At 41.8% G+C, this 15387-nt stretch overlaps 1 protein-coding gene across 4 annotated transcripts in view; it reads left to right on the top strand.

Annotated features, from left to right (window-relative positions):
* Window positions 1-15387, top strand: part of mtus1b (microtubule associated tumor suppressor 1b) — a 168713-nt gene that overhangs the window by 67390 nt on the left and 85936 nt on the right. For all 4 annotated transcript variants that reach the window (XM_048531381.2, XM_048531374.2, XM_048531357.2 and 1 more), the window contains exons 4-6: window positions 6066-6266; window positions 9875-10012; window positions 13508-13600. In XM_048531381.2, coding sequence (XP_048387338.2) covers window positions 6066-6266; window positions 9875-10012; window positions 13508-13600 — 432 coding nt within the window. The remainder of the gene's footprint in view (window positions 1-6065; window positions 6267-9874; window positions 10013-13507; window positions 13601-15387) is intronic.

Raw genomic sequence — 15387 nt, 5'->3', positions numbered from 1 at the left:
CCAGCCTGAAAAAATTGATTGACTGACTATTACTGTTTCTTATTCCACAGCCATTTTGTAACCACATTACTATTGACTCTTTGGCCCATGATCTATCACTAACTTCACCAGTCTGTCACTAACAAGTGCCTTCTGAAATTCTTACACCACATCAACTGCTATGCTGTTATCAACCTTTTCTATTACATCTTTGTTTTATTTTTAAAACAAATCCTCCCAGTCACTTAAATACAATTTCCGTCTCAGAAATCCATGATGACTCTTGGTAATCAACCCACCTTTTTCATTTGTCTAGTAATTCTATCCTGAAATTTTTTTTTGTAGAAGCTTTTCCATCACTAGAGGTTAAGCTCTGTAGTATAATCGTTGGGCTTATCTTTACCACCGTTTCTTGAACAATGCTTGCAACTTTAGTTTTCTCAATTTATGACATACCACCTGTGTTTTATGTATTGAATTTGCTTGTAAGTTTTTAGTTAAATTTAAGTTAATCAAAGATTTAGTTGAATTCATAGGCAGATTAATTAGATGTTGACTTGTAAGTTACCTGTCTTGCCCTCTGCAGATTGTGATTTGGATTTTTTTCTCATCCTTGGCTTTTTTCTTTTGAGCTCTAAATCATTGTTTTATGAACGAGATAGAGTTCTTGATGTTCACGTGAATGGCAAGAAGACAGACTAGTCAGCTCTGTGCTTTGAAATTTTCACAGGCCATGTTTTATTTTAATTTTATGCCTTTTAGCATCAGTGCAGTTAAGTGGCCATTTTTGTTTTCACTCTTTGCTATGTGTTTGTATTCTTAATCAACCATCTGCCATTCTACCCACTTCCATTCTTTCAACTCCAATTGTAATTTGTGAGCTGCTTCCTCAAATTACTGTCTTTTTGGTGTATGTTCAAATGTGACCATTTTAATTCTATAATCTCAGATTGAAAGTAATAGGTAGACCCAAATTGGAATGAGCAATTTTCATAAAATGAGACATGCTTGGACTTGGGAACTGCTGTGGGGTGTGGTGTCTGAAAATGGGGGTGGGACAGGTAGATGTGTGGTGAGTCCATAATTGCAGGGTGTATTTAAAAGTAAACACAAATACGTCTTGAGTCACAACATTAGTGTCTTTCTGGTTGATGCAGTTACTGACCCACTCGACACATTCACATTCCTCCCGGGAACTCCCCAGGATGAGTCTTGCCTAAGTCCTCCTAGTTAGGACAAAAGGTATGCTCATCTCAGGTCCCTCTTTAAAGCAATCGAATCAAGAGATGGTTTCTTTCTCTTCCTTAAAACAAAAAGGATAGTGGACTATTCTGACTTCCTTGAGCCCATTCAAACCATGGGAAAACTTCATAGAGTTTCAATCTAGATTGATCAGCCAGGTTCTCTTTCTCAACCCCAAAGCTTACCTTCTTCCTCCTGGATACCTAATTATCTGCTCACTACCTTTGACAGCCTGTTTTTTGTTATTTGTGTGGAAAACAATTAAGGTAAATACAAAGAATACTTATGACACTGGAGAACTTCCAGAAGACCAACAAACTAGATGTACTGAACAAATTGAAACATCTGTGGATTTGAGGTTGTTGACCTTTCATAAAATGTGACTAATTGAGTTTTCCTGTCTTATTCTCTTTGCATAATAGATCACACAATGATCTGCTGTCTGTTAGCATCACCAATGTTCATTATTCTCCAGCGTGGAGCTAGAGGGACACAGTTGATCAGGCAGCATCAGAATAACGGGAAAGACTACATTTTGAGTTGAGACACTTTCAGTCCTGTTCCTCTGCTTTGTTCCTCCAGCTCCTAACTGTATCGACTTTGACTTCAAAAGTCTGCACTTTGTGCTATCTCTCAGTGTTCATTTGAGTGAGATGTCAAGATTTGGTGTCTTTTCAGGTCTTTGCACTCTGAAAACTGGTATTAATTAATTCTGAACAGTTTTTCTTGTTTTGGACTTTGACTGTGATATCAATAAGATCTTTATCTTTAGGATATTGGTTGTTTGGAGATGGGGTGTTTTTCACCCTTGTGTAAAAGTGGATGAAGCTTGAGTTCATAACAATTGCATTGGTTTTGCACGTGGCTGTAATTGACTTTGCACTGCTCTTCAAACTGCCCTATTGACTGTTATGGGCAGTTCCCGCTTGAAGTGAAAAGCAAGTAACTGACATCAGGTGATTACTATGCAGACACTGAAGATGAAAAATTTCCCTCCAAGTATTTTTATTCTGTGCTTAGTCTATGTCCATCAAGTGTATGTGGCACAGAATAGAAGTGCCTGGAAGAGGACGTAGTCAAATCTTCCATCCTTATCACAATGCTGAGTGTGAATTTGTGTAAGAGTCCTAAGAAGCTATTGCAGGAATGAAGACTGTGGAAAAGGCACAAACTGCTTGGGATTAGCAAAGTTTTTTTTGGTCCTAACTGCAATTCAATTCTTTGACTCACCCTTCCGTGTTTTTAATCTCTCATTGTTCCCTCCCAAAGTACTCACTAAACCATAGGCAAATTTTGGACCTTGTAAAGAGATAATGCCTATCCATAACGTAGAGCACTTTTGTCCTTTCTTGGCCCACTGCTGACAAAATTTGCCATCAACCCGTGCATGCTCTAGTTGGTCTAGACTTGTAAAGCCTTTATTGAAGTTGCCCACTTTTTGTCTGCAGCTAAGAGGGGAGATGTAAAAAGAACTGTGTTGTCAACAGCAATGCTTAATGTGTCGACATGTATTTTCTGTAATAATCAGCAATTGAGTGTAGTTAGCACTAGATTAGTGTGAAGTATTTAACTAAACACACGCATACATTGACACGTTAATGGTTTATGTGATGATTAAATAGATAGTTAATGACAAGCTTGACGTTGGAACTAACGGCTTTTCCTTAAGTATATGGAAGTTTGGACAAGTAAACAAATAGTGAATTCTTACCACAGTGATTGTATTAAATGATGTTAGACCCCAACTCGGAACCTCCCTCTACCACACTTGCAAAGGACCTCTCCTGTTTTTGTTCTTATTCTTTGCAAGATCCACAATCTGAACTCTCAATTTTACTTGGCTATATTAGATACTAAAAAACCGAAAGTACTTTCAACTCGCTGGTACTTGCCACCATATCCAGAGCCTTTCCCGCCATGTGCCTGCCACCATTAGCATGTGGCCACCTTTTGGAGCACCAACGGTTTCCACAGATGATGTCACACCTGCTGTCACCCGTTACGCCAATTCTGGTACAACTGCCATCAACACTGCTAATGTCGCCACCTCTGTTTCTGAGGCCAATACAGGCATGGAGGACGTGTTGCTGCTAACGCAAGCATCAAGGATGCCACTTCCACCAACATGCTTGATTTTGCCGGCCGACATCGCTGCGCCTGTCACCTTCATAGCCAACGTCTCTAGAGAAGACAATGACACCCAGCCCTGCCGAGTCTTCTCCATTTCTGCCTCCTCCCCCTTACTGAGGGCCAATGGTTAGTCCTCAATAAAGGACTCCCCTTTGTCCCACTCTACCCACACATCAATGAATATAACTCTCATTTGGACGTTGAGTAATTTTTTCCTCCTTCTCCACACTTTTTTATTTCTTTAACCATGAACCTAACCCTCCCTCCTACTGACCCCTTCTCCCGCCTCCAACGCACCTCCTCCTCCACCCCAAGGTCTCCTACCCTCCCTCGACCTCTTCATCTTCATCTTCATCTCCATCTCCATCTGCCATTGTGACATCGATCGCCTCAACCTCTCCACCCCTCTCACCCACTCCAACCTCTCCCCCGCAGAACGGGCAGCCCTTCGTTCCAATCCCCACCTCACCGTAAAACCCGTAGACAAGAGAGGTGCAGTTGTAGTATGGTGCACTGACCTCTACATCGCTGAAGCCAGGTGTCAACTCTCCGACAGCACCACCTAATCGCTCCCTTGATCATGACCCCACCCCCAGGCACCAAACAATCATCTCCCAAACCATCCACAACCTCATCACCTGAAGTGACCTCCAACCTCATTGTTCCCCAACCCTGCACTGCCCCTTTCTATCTCCTCCCCAAAATCCACAAACCCTCCTGCCCTGGTCGACCCATTGTCTCTGCCTGATCCTGCCCCACTGAACTTATCTCCACCTACCTGGACTCCATTTTCTCACCCTTGGTCCAGGAACTCCCTACCTACATCTGTGACACTACCCACGCTCTCTACCTCCAGCTTCCAATTCCCCGGTCCCCAACGCTTCATTTTTACTATGGGCGTCCAGTCCCTATATACCTGTGTTTCCCTGTGCAGATAGCCTAAAGGCCCTCTGCTTATTCCTGTCCTGCAGGTCCGACCAGTCCCCCTCCTCTGCCTAGCTGAACTCATCCTCACCCTCAACAACTTCTTTCGATTCCTCCCACTCCCTACTGACAAAGGGGGTGGCCATGGGTATCCATATGGGCCCAAGCTATGCCTACCTCTTTGTAGGGTACATGGAACAAGCCCTCTTCCAAAGTTACACTGGCCCTATCCTCCATCTCTTCCTCCATTACATTGACTGTTTCGGCTCCGCCTCATGTTCCCACAAGGAACTAGAACAATGCATCCACTTCACGAACACCTTCCATCCCAACCTTAAGTTTAGCTGGACTATCTCTGATACATCTCTCTGTCACCTTCCTGGACGTCTCTGTCTCCATCTCTGGCATCCACCTGGAAACAGATATCCATTTTAAGCCGACCAACTCCCACAAGTACCTGGAATATTCCTCCTCTCGCCCATATTCCTATAAAAAGACCATCTCTTATTCCCAATGCCTGCGCCACATCTGCTCCTGCGATGAGGCATTCCTCTCCAGAAGATCCCAGATGTCCTTTTTTTCCCCCAAGAACCTCAACTTCCCCTCCAGTGATCGAAAATGCCCTTGACCGTGACTCCCGCATTTCCTGCAACTCATCCTTCACACCCCGTCCCCGCAATAACCACCAAAAGGAATTCCCCCTTGTCCTCACATGCCACCCCACCGACCTCCAAATCCAACGCATCATCCTCTGACATTTCTGCCATCTGCAATCTGACCCCATTACTAAAGGCATTTTTCCCTCCCCACCCTTATGTGCTGTCTGGAGGGACCTCTCTCTCTCTCTCTCTCTTTCCAGGACTCCCTTGTCCACTCCATACTCCACTCCAGCCCCAGCACACCCAGCACTTTTCCCTATAACTGCAGGAAGCGCTATACCTGCCCCTATACCCCCCCACCCCCATCCCAGTCCCTAAGAAGACGACTTCCACATCAAACAGATGTTCACCTGCACATCTGCTAATGTGATATGCTGTGTCCGCTGTTCCCGTTGTGGCCCCCTCCTCTGCATCGGGGGAACAAAGCTTCTGCGTTTGGTTCACACTAAACTACACCTCCTGGTCATAAACCATTTCAACTCCCAACCGCAGTAAAGTTAAAATTGTTGGTAACTTCTTCAGGTCACTGCGAAGCTTCTTCTAAGGATGCCTAACCTGAAGAAGCTACCCTCCTCCCTCCGAACAAACCTCAGGGGACCTCTTTCTCCCACTGCCACTCTCTTGTAATCCATCCCTGCCCCTTTAACTTGTCTGTCTCCTCTCCACCCATTGTCTCCTCTATCCATTTCCGATCTGCCTCCCCCTCTCTTGCTATTTATTTCAGAACCTTCAACACTCTTTCCCCTTTTCTGATGAAGGGTCTAGGCCTGAAACATCAACTTTTGTGCTCCTAACATGCTGCTTGGCTTGCTGTGTTCGTCCAGCTCCACACTTTGTTGTCTCAACTTGATTGTCAATGTTTTAAGAATTGGGAAGGGTATATATTTAGCTTTTCAGCAATTATGTAAAGCTCATCTGAAGCCACAAATGTTTGATTTGGAGTATGGGCAGAGCTAGATATTCAAAGTTTATTTAAAACTTCAGGATGCTTTATTGGGGAAACATGCTTGTTTTCTGTGTGTGTGCTGAGCCCCTGGTTTTTTGGGTTCCAACTGAAGAAAACGTTAAATGTCATTTAAGGTTAAATGACTATTTTGCTTTTGCCTAATTTCCAAAAATTATTTCTTACAGATCAGCAAAAAGCAAACTCTAAAGCGAAACCAAGATCTGCATCATTGAAACCTGCTCTGAACTGGGGAGGGAATGCAATAAAAGGCACACCTGGTTCCAAACTGCCTGTACCAGCTTCTCGGTTGCAAAGAATCAACAGCCTGTCATCAGTCAGCAGTGGTGTGTCAATTCAGAGTGTTCAGAGCACTTGCAGCAATAAATGTAAGTATCTTTGCCTTTGTTTTTGTTTGAAAGGCTATAAAGAATTTCAAGTGCTAACTTAACTATCTCCAGTATTTGTGGGAAATTAACCCAAATATGCCAATCTTTGGAAAAACAAGCATAGGTTTATGCAAGTTGTCGTCATGTTCTGAGTTTTACTTTCCTATGCCAATTTGGTAAAACTGGCATTATTAATCAAAACCAGTTTTCATCATGACTTTTGCCTGTTGCTTTTATTTTAAAAATATGGAAAATGCAGAAGTAGATAAATCTGTCATTGTATGTTAACTCATATATGCTTGGATTTGTAAAAATAATTCATTCATGGGATGCTAGCATTGCTGCCTTGGCCAAGACGTATAGTTGGTCCCTAATTGCCCGAAGTGCAATCAGTTTCTGTTAGAGTTTGATGTAGGGCAGGTAAGAATGGTAGATTTCCTTCCCTCAAGGACATGTGAACTGGATATTTTTAACACCACTGGACACTAGTTAAATGCTTGTTATTAGACCAGTTTTTTTTGTTGAACTCATCATGCCGCCATCATCTGCTGCAGTGGGATTCAAATCCATGCCCCTGGAATAATAGTCAGAGTTTCTGGATTACTTGTCCAATGGTATTACCATTGCCACTATTTCCTCTCAGCCATTGATCAGATAAAGTACTCTTTCCCTTCAGTTTGGGCTCAGCTGAGCTGTTCATTTCACCATTAAACTTCTTCATTCCTGAAAATGAATTATGATTTTGAGACTGTAATGGCTAAATTATTTTTGAATGCATCGTTAGATTCACTAAACTTTTTTTTTAAAAAAAGGTACATCTTTGTAAAAACAACCATTCAAATGTTCAGGGAATAGTAGGGGAGTGGGACTAATTGAAATCCGTGCCAGCTTCAGCAAAGTCTCCCGAATTGCAGCCCATTTAATTCTTTTTTGTACGTCTTAATTTAGTCTTGCAATAATCTTGCTCCTTGCGAAAGATGTACCTAAAGAAGAACTTGCTAGCATTTCGTTTCCACAAAGAATTTTACTTTTAAAAAAAATCAACATTTGAGGTGAGAATGGCATTTATTCTCGCTTCGAATACTGAATGGCTTGACAGCATTCAACTGAAACTAAACTTGGGATTTGCTTTCTGGTCTTATTTAGTGTTTTGACCCCGATTTAAATACTCGAGTGCGGAGTGCTCCGAAGAAACGAGCAACAGCCTACAACAACTAACAAGGAACAAAAGCGGTCCACTAAAAGTACGACGTGAATTCCTCTTTGGAAACGAATGAATTAAATGATGTGCTCCCACCATTAGTTCATAAGTCTAATTCAACGAATTTATTTCTACATTGGTTGTTCTTGAAGGACGTAACATAAAAATGCCACAATACAGTTTTTTTCTAAATGAAGCTTGAATTTTACATGCTATTGCTTTGTTTCCTTTGATTGGCCATCTCTTTGTGCGTGTGTAGCTAAAGCACAGCGCACATGCCTAGCAAATTAGTTATTTCCACTCTATTTCACTGAGGGTCAGCGTTGGAACTGGCAGCATGAGCAAGGGTGAAATGTTAGTTCGTCTGCTTGATTCTGGACCATTTCAATGACCGTACCAGGGGGACTTCGAAGCTGCACCTATACCACTTTTTCTCCACGTATTTTCTCCAATTCGACACTTGTGCCACCACACACTTCAGGAAGCCGGAGTGATGTCATGCTTGTGACCTTTCTATTAATTGGATCTTATAGTTTCTGTATTGTTCCTTTGTTAGCAGTCTTAATTGGGCGACCTAAATATCAGCACTTAAAATGTAAGTCTATCAATGTTGTTGAGAAGCCTTTTTTTCAGATTGTGTTTTGCTGGGGATGGGGGTCCTCTTGATTGCTTTTATGGATTGAATTGCGAATTGCTGCCTGCGCTTAAAAATCTGCAGTTAAGGATATCAGCTACAAGATGGGGAATGTCTGTTCAGAGGCAGTTGCATTTTCTGTGATGGTGGAAAAGCATTACTATAGAAACAGACGGACACCCCCTGGGGACCGGTTCGTGCTCCGATTTCTGATTACGAATGCACACAAACAGTTTAACAAATGTGTGCAGCTTTATTTGTCGTGATTGATTGTTCCGTGCTGTGTTTGACAAACCAAAACAAATTGGTGGAGGTTAAATCGTGACTGAGGCTGCATTGAGTGCAGAACAGATACAGGTTAAATATGCCGTTCGCTTCAGTGATGAGCACCGGAACACATCGACAGTCACCTTTGGCCAAAGCTATCTGTCGAAGGTGAGCTTGAATTTGGACCGTGGGAATGGGCGTGGAATGCCCTGCCTGCCAATGTAGTTAATTCAGCCACATTAGGGGCATTTAAACAGTCCTTGTATAAGCATATGGATAATGATGGGATAGTGTAGGGGGATGGGCTCAGATTAGTTCACAGGCTGGCGCAACATCGAGGGCCGAAGGGCTTGTTCTGCGCTGTATTGTTCTATGTTCTAATTTAGCTTCGATATTAAATGCACCGTCAAAGCTGACGTCCCGATTGTGCCTGGTCATGTGATTTCAGTCATATAGCATTGTTAAAATTTGTACTCAAACAGAGATGCCCTAATGCTTTTGCTGTATAAAGCGTAGAACTTGCAAAACCCCGATTTCCGCAGAAGTAAATATTTTAGCAGTCATTCTGCCCGAAATTGATTCGCGCACATTCTGTCAAGAATTGGTAGGATCCTGTCTGCGCAGCGATGGATGCGGACTTGTTCACCGATAGAATGGAAATTGCTTCCAGATGGCAAATCGTTGGAGGAATACGGCCATTTCACTGCAACGTATTTGAGCTGCAGTAGGTCCCCCTCAAATCTATCATGGAGGTCGCAGCTCCTAATAGTAAAAAATTGTTGCAAAGCAGTTGTGATGACTTCTAATGCTGTAGTTGATACCCGAATAGAAAGCTTGCTTTTCTTCACACACTTCATGTCTGTAATCTGGGGCGGGGGCACGGGAGGAGAGAAAGAAAACACCAAGCCTTGCTTCCTCCTTTTTCAGGATGAGCTACAAGGCTGCAGAATGCTCAACCTGAAGATTTGTTGGTGCAGTGGTAATGGTTGCAGAAGCTGTAGGCTCAAGTCCCATTTGAGGGCTTGATGGCCAAGGAAGCTGCTCATTTAAAGGCCCAACAGATTGAGTGTCGATTTGAAAATACTCGTATTTAAGCCACGTTATAATGTGGCAATGGTAGATGATAAGAGCAGGGAAAGATTCCTGGTTAGCCATATGATTACACAACAAACTCTTGTTTATCATCAGTACCTTTAATTCCAGGCTGCAACATAAATATATAAATCTAAATTACCACAGCATTTGCTGCTTGGTACTATTGTCTGAACAAATGGAGTGGATCAGGTTGCTAATAGCACAGGGTTCCCTGCTGTGGCGGAGATAGATTCTGGACCTGCTCTCTCTGGTCTACGCGTAGGAGAGATTTGAGGCCCTACAGGTCAGAATTGTCTCTGGCCGGAGAAGTGAAAAAGCAGTGCACGTAATCATTATCCTCAGTAGCAAATTAATACTCTACACCTTGCATAAATGGTTACTATAAACAAAATCAAAACTTTGTTTTTCCAGCTGCAGTTGCTTCAACAAACCATCAGGCAGCTGGTCCTCGGAAACGTGCGCTCTCTGCCAACTCCAGTAGTACTCAAACACCATGTGCCAAATCATTGCAGAAAAATAAAGTGGTTTCTGTGAAGACTCCGTGCAAGGGTATGTATTCCACCATAAACTGTGAGGACGGTACAGTGGGTTTGCTGTAGTTGTCTTAACCAACTAACTTATGAATGGAGATAATAGGAACTGCAGATGCTGGAGAATCCAAGATAATAAAATGTGAGGCTGGATGAACACAGCAGGCCAAGCAGCATCTCAGGAGCACAAAAGCTGATGTTTCGGGCCTAGACCCTTCAAGGGTCTAGGCCCGAAACGTCAGCTTTTGTGCTCCTGAGATGCTGCTTGGCCTGCTGTGTTCATCCAGCCTCACATTTTATTAACTTATGAATGGACATGGATTTCTTTAGATTCTCAAATGGTCCAACATTTTACGTTGCTTTTAACATTTCTGATCTTTTAGGGCAGTGATGTTGATATGATCTTGTTACTAAATTTTCAGTCATTCAAGTGATCAGTGGTTGTTCCTGTTGTTTTGAAACATTCAAATTTCACCCATTTGTAAAAGGTTCAGTAGATTTAGCTGAGTGTTCAACCATGTGTGGTCTAAGAATTAAATTGCCCTCGAAATTGGAGTTTGTGGTTTTCTTAAAAAGGCAGCTCATCATGCGCTAAGTTTTTTTTTGTTTGCAATTTACTTGGCTTTGAGGAATGCTGAAGCATGAGTCAGATTGATTTGATTTTTTTTCTCTCTACAAACTGTCAAGTCCCCCTCCTTGCCGTAAACCCAACAAAGCAGTTTCTTCTAACTCTGTTTGCAGAACAGCATGTGAAAGAAGCAAATGCAGATTGGATGGAGTGCAGTGAGCTGGATTTGGTTTATGGCTTGCCTCTTTCTCTTTATTCTTTCTCGGCTGAATAAAGCAGTTTTTTTACATAATTGCACAAAAATGTGCATTCAACAAAACTCCTTCACTGGAAGGGCCACTTGTGTTGTATGAAGTAATTTAACTGGTATGCCTTGAATTTGCTCTGACTGCAATTTGGGCTTGATTCTGAATGGGCTCCCTCCATGCTCTCTCTTAGTTCTGTATAAGGTCAAAAACCCTGAGTTCTACTTCCTTGGGGGTAGGTAGGAGAGGATTTGTAACTTACCCCCACTATTTACCATTTTTATATAGCTACAAAGCAATATTATTGCAAACTTGAAGATTACTTTGCACCTCAAATCCAGATTTGCTGTTACTATTGAATTTTCTGTTCTAGAACAGAGGGTTGCCTACATTATGTTTAGTGGCTATCTCCAATTTTTAATCTACAGTCAGCTGAATTGATGTCAGAATTCATATAAAAATTAACGACAACTGGTTCAAACTTCCCTCCATCTCTCAACACATTGCTATTTCTAAAACTCCAGTCTGGTTATCTGACACCCAACAACAGACAAACATGCACATCCTCCAGTTAAGTATTGGGAAGATTGAAAATTAGCTGATTTAAGCCCTACTACAGTCTGTTCTTTAGCTGCTGGTCCCATCTCTTTCCTTAGTAATTGTCTAAGGTAGAGCCAAAACATGAACAACATCATTATTATTGGACTCTGGGAAGTGAGCTTCTGGCCACAGAACTTTGACTGTTAAGAACACCTATTTCCTTCTGATTATAACCTTTGCTAACCTCATCAGCTGCTGAAGTCCACACTAATGCTTTTGCTTCCATTCCAAAACACACTCGGCTGGCCTCTGACAGTTTACCCTCTGTAGCATGATCATCTAAAATTGTGTTCCTGCATATTCTTGCAGCATGTCTCTTTCACAAAAATTGTGCTTCTTCTGCTTTTGGTTCCCTGTCAGAAATACTTCTTTATTATAATTTTATGTCCAAGCGCATCCATGGCCTTGCACTTCCTGTCTTCCTCCTCTTCCATCTGTCATTAAATTTGTTAGTTATTGCTGCCTTTCAGTACTTTTTAAACACACTCCTCCTTTCTTTGTATTTTCTTGACCAAGTTTGTTGCAATCCTTGTATTTAGTCGCTCGATTACTGAAATGTTACGCCACCTCCCCTGAAGCAGGTGAGACTTCAACCCAAGCATCCTGACTCGAGTAATATCGTAGGGCTCTCGTGGCACATTAAAATTCTGTTGGACTAAAGTTGCAAAACAAATAACAGCTGCTTTTTAAACTGCCTTTACAGTAACCTAGTGAATAGGTGATTTGTATGGTGCAGGGGTAGTGCCCATAGTTCTGGGCCCAGGATGCCTGGGTTCAAATCTCACCTGCTCCGCTTGTCATAACATTTTTCTAAACTGGTTGAATTGCATATATCCACAGGGAAATTCCCACTACAGGTCAAAGTCCTGAATATCAATCTAGTGGATGACGGGCTATGGTATGGTGGTTGTGTCTTCTCCTTTTTAAGAGAGGAGATGGATTAGTGTTATCGCTAGACTGTTAATTCAGACAGAGGTGACGTTTGGGAGACGTGTGTTCAAATCCCACCATGGAAGATTTTGAATAGTCTCTAATGATCATATGGTCATAAATCCATTGTTGGTGCACCAGATGGATTTTTCCCATGTACTATACGACCATAAGACATAGGAGTGGAAGTAAGGCCATTCGGCCCATCAAGTCCACTCCACCATTTAAATCATGGCTGATGAGCATTTCAACACCATTTCCCTGCACTCTCCCCGTAGCCCTTGATCCCTTCTGAAATCAAGAATTTGTCGATCTCTGCCTTGAAGGCATCCAACGTCCCGGCCTCCGCTGCACTCTGCGGCAATGAATTCCACAAGCCCACCACTCTCTGGCTGAAGAAATGTCGTCTCATTTTCAGTTTTAAATTTACCCCCTCTAATTTTCAGGCTGTGCCCACGGGTCCTTGTCTCCCCGCCTAATGGAAACAACTTCCTAGCGTCCACCCCTTCTAAACCATACATTATCTTTTAAGTTTCTATTAGATCTCCCCTCAACCTTCTAAACTCTAATGAGTACAATCCCAGGATCCTTAGCCGTTCATCATACGTTAAACCTACCATTCCAGGGATCATCCGTGAGAATCTCCGCTGGGCACGCTCCAGGGCTAGTATGTCCTTCCTGAGGTGTAGGGCCCAAAATTGGACACAGTATTCTAAATAAGGGAAGGAAACTGCTGTCTTAACTGGTCTGGCTGACACATGACTCCAGATCCACAGCAGCAATGTGGTTGACTCTTAGTTGCCCTCTGAGCAATTCAGGAAGGTCAATAAATGCTGCCTGAGCCAGTGATGCCCTGGTCCTGCGAAGATTTTTTCCCAAAAATTCACATAGTCAAGTCGCACCTGTTCCAGAGGGTTGGATTATATTTTCATTAACCTGTCCAGAGGCATCCAAACTATTGAATGATAGGCTATATTATTCCCCCCCCCTCTTCTCTGGCTTGAACAGCTCTCATGCGCGTAAAGGTCTCTGTGCAGTACTTCAAGGGGTTTCCTATTTTGGCGCTTGGAATGCAGAGTCAAATTTGGCAAAACTGAACAACAGTTTCAATGAATCTGGTCTATTAATCTATACCAACCAGGTCAAATTTTCACCCTTTCTTTGCTTAAAGGTTTGAATAGGAATGTCATCACTTCAAATCAAAGCCTTGAAGGATCAGGTTCAAAGTTGTCAAGACAACCAAGCACTCCACGCAAGTTGCAAGGTAAAATCTATTTTCTCATATTTTGACTCCCTGGCTAGACATTGTTTTTGGCACTAGTTGTTCAGTTAGTGTAATAATCCTATAAGTAAAGAGGCTTTTTGTTTGTGGGATTGAAGATAAAGATTGTTTTGCAACTAAGAATGTTGGGTGAATATTGTAATTGATGTGTTTGACTCTTTTGTTTTGGAGCAATTTAAATTCAGTTGCTGCCAGAAAAGAGTGGATCGGTAATGTCACCAATTATATCAGCCCATTTGTTGAATGAAAAAGTTGCAGTTTAAATACCGAAAGCTCTCTTCACAATTTTATGTTGGACAAATGTAGATTAAGAATTCTGCAATGAAGATTTGCTGACATAAAGAAAAATAATGGAATTTTATCTTTGAGATCCATATTACATATTAGTAAATGCGGGAAATTACTCTGAGAATAAACTTAACCAAGTCTATCTGTAACTTAGCTTCATTGTCTGAATATGCATGTTTAGCATTTAAATTTTGTGGTAAATATAAACAAAGCCATTAAGTCTGATTTAATTCTTGTTCAGCTGTTTTGTTTCTCTTGACTCCCGCTCTGAGTCCCCAGTCTTAGGCAAAGGTGACCAATACCATTTGATTTCGTGAATGCTAATATTGTAGCCCATAACTATTTCTACTTTGATCAACAAAAACTAGGTGCAAAGATATCATCTAGTAACTAATTTGAATGGTGATGTCCTGAGCATGATTTATAAAATAGATTACTTTTTCTCATTTTCTTAAAGATTTGATTCCGTTTGCTGTTATGGCAGCTTTTCATACAGCAGACTGGGACAGAACCTGCAGTAGGAGAGCATCTGTTGTTAGACTGACTTGCTGCTGTGCCGCTCAACTCAAACATGGGGTAACTTAGGAGAAGGGCAATACACAACACAGGGTGGGGAAATGTGGGATCTGAATAAACTGAGCAACCAGCAGGGTATCTTAATGAGAGCAAAATATTTTTGAATAAATCCAGCAGTGAATGTGCTTAATTTAAGAAGGCTAAGTGTTTTGTATGAGAGAAGTAGATCAGCAATTTTTTTTTAAAGATTGCCTTGACACCTGTTAATGTCAGTAAAATTCAAAACCTGAAGGAGTGGATCTTTGCATTTGTAGTAACTAATCTGGATGCCAAAGATGTCTTGACTGTAATTAACATTTTATTGTGGTTTGAAATGTGCTTGATTTTGGATAGTGTTCTCTTGTGGTTTGGAAATCCAGGCGTGCTCAAGCCAAACACCTCTTGTAACTATTATCCATGTTTATTTTTGCACTGTACGTAAGCTTACAGAACAGGAGTCTGTTATACGGAGTGCAGTTCTTAGTGTAAACACTGACAGTGACATCAGTCGTACGACTTTCTTGGGTGCGTTTGTAGAATCAACAACCGTTGCTACATTTTGAGACATTCCACTGTCTGCAACTTTGGGTGGATATAGGTGATCTTGAGGCACAAATTGTGAATCACAGGATCAAAATTCAGTGTAGAATGAACCCATTCACATGGTGTCCAGATATCCTAACTAGTGTTTATCATGAAACCAAGACTCATTAGTTCAAAACTGAAAGAAATATCGATGCTGTAAATCGAGAACAAAAACAAAGTTACTGGAAAACTTGAGCAGGTCTGGCAGCATCTGTAAAGAAAAACAAAAATCAGTTAATGTTTCGGGTCCAGTGACCCTTCCTCAGAACTTGTTACCAGATCCAAAATGGTAACTCTGATTTTTTTTTTTCCTTCTTCACTGATGTAACCAGACCTGCTGA

This window comes from Stegostoma tigrinum, chromosome 1, assembly GCF_030684315.1.
Source record: "Stegostoma tigrinum isolate sSteTig4 chromosome 1, sSteTig4.hap1, whole genome shotgun sequence".
In the NCBI taxonomy this organism is placed as follows: Eukaryota; Metazoa; Chordata; class Chondrichthyes; order Orectolobiformes; family Stegostomatidae; genus Stegostoma; species Stegostoma tigrinum.
This window is presented reverse-complemented; position numbering and strand designations above follow the sequence as displayed.